The 6,576-nt window shown below is 37.6% G+C and overlaps 2 protein-coding genes across 2 annotated transcripts; both read left to right on the top strand.

The window, feature by feature from the left end:
• Nucleotides 1–1,152: 1,152 nt before the first annotated feature.
• On the top strand, nt 1,153–3,716 carry LOC145954103 (uncharacterized). Its single transcript, XM_083067821.1, has 2 exons — nt 1,153–3,461; nt 3,588–3,716. Exon 1 carries the CDS (start codon nt 1,221–1,223, stop codon nt 3,456–3,458), a length of 2,238 nt encoding a protein of 745 aa, XP_082923947.1. The 5' UTR covers nt 1,153–1,220; the 3' UTR covers nt 3,459–3,461; nt 3,588–3,716.
• On the top strand, nt 3,588–6,287 carry LOC145954637 (uncharacterized). The gene is made up of 7 exons (XM_083069324.1): nt 3,588–3,849; nt 3,923–4,126; nt 4,210–4,446; nt 4,529–5,170; nt 5,243–5,505; nt 5,579–5,746; nt 5,814–6,287. Exons 1-7 carry the CDS (start codon nt 3,592–3,594, stop codon nt 5,920–5,922), a joined length of 1,881 nt encoding a protein of 626 aa, XP_082925450.1. The 5' UTR covers nt 3,588–3,591; the 3' UTR covers nt 5,923–6,287.
• Nucleotides 6,288–6,576: the final 289 nt, after the last annotated feature.

Here is a 6,576-nt window from a genome sequence, read left to right on the forward strand (position 1 = left end):
GTTCTCCTTGCAGAACGGGCCGTTCTCCTTGCAGAACGGACCGTTCTGCAAGCAGTACGGGTCGTTCTGCATGGAGAACGGCCCGTTCTGCTGGAATTTTTTTTGTTGTAATTTGTTGATCTGGAACGTCCGTTCTAGTTTCAGTACGGGCCGTTCCAGATGCATTAAAGAAGAGACTTTTTTAGGCATTGACCTTTAGTTTACCATCGATTTTTTAGGGTTGTAGTTTAGGTTAAAAAAATTATGAATAACTGAGTCAATAGTTAATTTGTGTTAATATATAGATAATGAATCGAAGTTGGATGAATGCAAGTCGCATTAGTCAAGAGTACAGAAATGGAGTTGAAGAGTTCTTACAATTTGCAAGAGAAAATGGGAAACCCATCAAAGGGGCATATTATTGTCCATGTGTTCGATGTTTGAATCAGATACGTCAAGAAGTTGGAGAAATACGTGATCACCTGTTTATATATGGTATTGTGAAGAGTTATACAGTATGGACATGGCACGGAGAAATATTAGACATTCCAACAGTGTCAACAACTGAAAATTTTGAAGGGATGAACGATAACTTAGAAGAGATGATACGTGATGTTGGTGAAGAAAATTTTGAAAGAGCACATGTGTATGATACCTTAAAGTCTGATTTTGAGCAACCATTATACCCAGGATGCAGTATGTTTACAAGATTATCAGCAACTTTAAAATTGTTTAGTTTAAAAGCAAGAAATGGTTGGACTGATAAAAGTTTCACAGAATTGTTGGAGTTATTGAAGGAGATGCTTCCAGAAGATAACACGTTACCTAATCGCAACTATGAGGCAAAAAAGATACTATGTCCAATGGGTTTGGAGTATAAGAAGATACACGCGTGCCCTAATGATTGCATATTATATACAAATGATTTTGCTACACTGAAAGTGTGTCCCACATGTGGATTGTCGCGGTTCAAAAAGAAAACTGATGGAAGTAATGGTGAGGAAGAAATAGAGGGTCCCCCTGCTAAGGTCTTATGGTATTTGCCAATAATACCTAGGTTTAAAAGATTGTTTGCCATTAAAGAAGATGCAAAAAACCTCACATGGCATGAAAATGGTAGAAAATGTGACAACTTTCTTCGACATCCAGCTGATTCTCCGTAATGGAAGAGGATTGATGAAACATTTCCAGAATTTGGTGCAGAGTCAAGAAACTTGAGAATTGGTTTAGCTACAGATGGCATGAATCCTTATGGGAACTTAAGTAGTAAACACAGTTCATGGCCAGTTTTGTTGGTCATTTATAATTTGCCTCCTTGGCTATGCATGAAGAGAAAATATATTATGTTGTCTATGATGATATCAGGTCCCCGACAACCAGGAAATGACATAGATGTGTATCTTAGTCCATTGATTGATGACTTGAAAATGTTATGGGACACAGGAGTGGAGGTGTTTGATGCATATCGTGAAGAAAAATTTACCATGCGTGCAATGTTATTTTGCACAATAAATGATTTTCCAGCATATGGTAACCTGAGTGGGTATAGTGTGAAGGGTCATTATGCATGTCCTATATGTGAAGAAAACACAAGTTATACCCAATTGAAACATGGGCAAAAGACTGCGTACACTAGGCATCGTAAGTTTCTTGTTCGTAGTCATCCATACCGTAGATTGAAGAAAGCATTCAATGGAAGTCAAGAGGATGAAATTGCCTCGACACCGCGCAATGGTGAAGAAGTATATCAACGGGTGAAGAACATTAACATTGTGTTCGGAAAGACGCAAAAGAAGTCAACTGAGAGAAATATCTGGAAGAAACGATCAATATTCTTTAATCTTCCTTACTGGTGCAAGTTAGATGTTAGACACTGCATAGATGTGATGCATGTGGAGAAAAATGTTTGTGATAGTGTAATTGGGACATTGCTAAACATCAAAGGAAAGACTAAAGATGGAGTGAAAGCACGACAAGATTTGGTAGACATGGGTATACGTTATGAGTTGCATCCTCAGTCTATTGGAAGACGCACTTACTTGCCTCCAGCTTGTCATACTCTATCAAAGAAAGAAAAAAAAAGCTTTTGTGAGTGCTTAAGCAGTGTGAAAGTTCCACAAGGGTACTCCTCAAATGTTAAGAGTCTGGTGTCTATGCAAGATTTGAAGTTGATTGGTTTAAAGTCTCACGATTGTCATGTGTTAATGCAACAACTTTTGCCTGTGGCTATTCGTAACATTTTACCATCTTCTATTAGAGTTGCTATTACTCGATTGTGTTTATTCTTCAATGCCATTTGCAACAAAGTAATTGACCCTATAAAGTTAGATGAGTTAGAAAATGAAGCAATCACAATCTTGTGTCAATTGGAAATGTATTTTCCACCTTCATTTTTTGATATCATGGTGCATTTGATAGTTCATTTGGTTAGGGAGATTCGATTGTGTGGCCCGGTTTATCTTAGATGGATGTACCCTGTTGAGAGATATATGAAGATCTTAAAAGGATATGTCAAGAATCAATACCGCCCAGAAGCCTCTATTGTGGAGAGGTACATTGCAGAAGAAGCCATTGAGTTTTGTTCAGGGTACATGTCGAAATCAGAACCAATAGGAATTCCCAAGACTCGACATGATGGGAAACAATTTGGTAAGGGTAGTCGAAGTTTAAAGATTAGAACTGTGAGTCGAACAGAAGTTGACCAAGCACATTTGTACATATTGAACAACACTGATGAAGTAATTCCTTACATATCAGAACACATAGATGAAATCAAGATAGCACACCCTCGGATGACTGAGAAATGGGTATTGAATGAACATAACAAGAGTTTTTTAGCTTGGTTTAAGAAAAAGGTTTATGGTGAGGTTAATGCTTCTGATACACTTTTGAGACTCGCGCGTGGGCCTAACAATGATGTCATTACATTTGGTGGGTATGACATTAACAAATATTGTTTCTATACAAAAACAGAAGATGACAAAAGTAGAGTACAAAATAGTGGGGTTACAATTCAGGCTGAGGCTGTGCACTTTGCTAGTTCAAAAGATAAAAATCCCATTACAGCATCCATGAGTTATTTCGGAGTCATAGAAGACATATGGGAAATTGATTATGTTACGTTTAGAGTGCCTGTGTTCAAGTGTAAATGGGTTGATGGCAATACAGGTGTGCGGACAGATGATTTAGGGTTTACTTTGGTTGATTTGAATAAGGTCGGCTATAAGGATGAACCTTTTATTATGGCATATCAAGCAAGACAAATTTTTTATGTAAAGGATCCATGTAATGAGAAATGGTCAGTGGTCCTCGAAGGAAGAACCATGCATGGAACTCACGAAGATGAGTCTCTAGATATGCATGAGACACCGTCTTTTTCAAGCAGATCATTTGGTCCTATTGCGGACAATGAAGTGGACGAAATACATGCTATTCGAAGTGATCATGATGAAGGAATATGGGAAAACATTCCAACCTAATAGGTTTCTGTTTATGTATTATTTGTTTTTTTATTAGTTATTTTGTTGCTATATTGTTATTATCTTTTTTACTTTATTTGTCTATTCAATTAATTCATTGTTTTAATAATGACAGTTTAATTTTTTCAGGATTATGGAGGATTCTGGGTCTGGCAGTGGAAGGAGGGAAGGTAGATCTGTCACTCGATTGTCTGGGTTGACAGCTGGGCGCATTGCCAAGGAGAGGACACCGGTTGAGGTGGATCCTCGTTCTGGCAAGGCATCAGGCCCAAATGCTGCCAAGTTTAAGAGCTATTTGGGAGTCCTAGCTCGACGACATGTTTCTATTATCATTCCATCATGGGATGACGTTCAGGAGGTTGACAAGAACCTCATGTGGCAGGATATTCAGGTATATACTTTCACATCCTTTCAATATTATATAACTTAAATACATTATTTATTATTTGTTGTTCTTTTCATAGCAAAATTTTGACATTCCCAACACTGAGGGCATGAGGAGGAAGATGTTATCTGCCCTTGCCAGCAGGTGGAGAGACTTCAAGACTTTCTTGACACGGGAGTATGTATTTGGAGAGCGCCAAAATGAGACTCCCTGTCTAAAGTACCAGATCACTGATGAGGAGTGGATGCAATTTTGTGCCACTCGATTGGACCCTTCGTGGCAGGTTAGTTATTGATAACTTTTACATTGACACAAATACTTAAGGTATATTTTAATTTATCTCATTTTTTTTTTGTATTATTGCAGGCTAAAAGAATAGCTGCCCAAGAACGACAAGCCAAGAATGATGCACCCCATCTATTGTCAAGAGGGGGATATGAAAGAAAAAAAAAGCAAATGAAGAAGGCTAGGGCACAGGCAGCAGGGGTTGAGGATGCTGACCGTGTGGAGTCACCTCCCCGCCATGAGATGTGGATAGCAGCCCGGACAAAACCAGATGGGCAAATGACTTCTGAGTCTGCAAGGGTCGTTGCTAATAAAATAGTAAGTAAAAATATACAAATTAAGACTCTTCATTTCAACTCATTTAATTCATAAGATTTTTTAATCTTCCTTATTGTTGCAGGAGGATTTAGTTGAGCAGAGCACCCAGGGCTCATTTGTTTCCGATGGTCGGAATGATATCCTCACAACGGCCATAGGAAAGCCAGAGCACGGAGGTCGTGTGCGTGGTGTTGGTGGTTCTTGGAGCCACCGAGATTTCTTTGGTGGCCGATCATCGAGGAGCACTGTCGACTCTTGTAGTCAAGAGGTTATACAAAAATTGGAGCAGAGATTGGAGATGCAGTTTCAAGAGAAACTGAAGAATATTGAAAAACAGTTTGAAGAGAAGTTTGAACTTTTGGCTCGTTCTCAGCAACAGACTGCAGTTGCTCATGATGGTGTTCGAGTCAGCACTAAAGGGAGTTGTGCTGCTCCAAATTCCTCAGGGGAACATGCTCACACTGATGTACCAAACCAGTGCGAGTTATATGTTGAGGATGACCCCCCACGGTTAGTGGCTATTGGCCGAGTATTTGAGGGTGGCTCAACCATCCATGGTGTCCCTCTACAGCCAGACTGGACACGGGTTGTGGTTGACCAAGTTCAAGATGCTGCTGCTCCAGTGCCTTTGCCCAATACAGAGGTTCAACTAGTGGGGCAGGCAACCGGCACATTCTTAGCTTGGCCAAAATGTTTGGTCATGCCGCTTTCAGCACGGGCAAAGGTAATTATATTATTGCTCTTTTAGATTCTTATAATTCTATTATTGTTTAACTAATTTTGATTATTTCTTTAGGATTTTATCGATCGTGGTAAGGAGGTCATGAGAGAACCTCATGTTCATGATGCTAATATCGCAGAAGCTGAGGATGATCCCATATCTAAGCTTCTAATCAAATTACCACGATTAAAGAAGCAACCAATTCAATTGCAGTGGGACATTAGAGTTTTTGGAGTTGATAGCTCTGATGTTCCACTATACATATCTCTGCCTGATGCATTAGAGATTGTTGGGGGAAACTCCATGTTAAATATATCTGTCATACAGTTGTGGGCCATGTAAGTCATATTTTCTTTTATGAGTCTAAATTTACAATAATTACATTTAACTTATAATAATTATTTGTGTTAGGTACATGGACAAATTGAGTGTGGAGCAAGCACAAGCAGAAGTATATGGATTTATTGAGCCTCAATCCATCCAAAAATCAGGAAACACTCAGGTCCAGATCCAACAATATATGCAAACATGGATGAGTGACTCAAGAAGACATATATACATGGCTCCATACATTGACGGGTTAGTTTTTTAATTGATTTTTTAATCATGGTAATTTTTTAACTGATTTGTTTGTCATACAATGTAGGTCTCATTGGCAGTTAATGGTAATCATTCCTAAGGAATATACCGTGGTGTGGTTTTGTTCACTTCATCGAAAACCAAGCCAGGAAATTAAAAGCCAATTACATGGGTAACTAAATTTTTTCATTATGTTTTAACACTGTAATTATATATATTGGCTAACATTTATTTTTATTTCAATTAATTAGAATCGTGTCTGGAGCTAATATATTAAGTGGAAGAGCCAGATCATCAAAGTCATTGCATTTCATATACCCTAAGGTTAGCAAATTAATTCATACAGTCAATAATATTTAAATTTATTGACTTTGGAATTAATAGTTATTTGTTTCTCATTTTAGTGTAATAAGCAACAAGACTCGTTTGAATGTGGCTATTACATCATGTATTGGATGAAAGCCATAGTTTCTGCGGGTATTATTGATTCTTGGGCGCAGGTAATTCATATCAAAATTTATTTAACTATATTTACCTTTAGAATAATTAACATTGCATATTAATGACACTTAAATTACCCTTTCAGGTCTTTCAAGATCCATCTCCATTGCCCGAAGATGAGATTCTCAAGATAAGAGAACAATGGGCAACTTTTTTTCTAAGTTTAGTTAGTTAGATATTATGTTTATAGTTTGATAGTTAGTTATTTAGATAGCATTAACAAACATGTTTTATAGCTTTTTTAGGATAATAGGATTTACATTGTCATAATTTATGTTTTTTAAGATTTATATATTATTTTCTTTTTGTCATTCAATTTTGAAATACAA

The sequence above is a fragment of the Cajanus cajan genome, chromosome 2, assembly GCF_000230855.2.
Source record: "Cajanus cajan strain Asha chromosome 2, NIPB_CcT2T_4, whole genome shotgun sequence".
Lineage (NCBI taxonomy): Eukaryota > Viridiplantae > Streptophyta > Magnoliopsida > Fabales > Fabaceae > Cajanus > Cajanus cajan.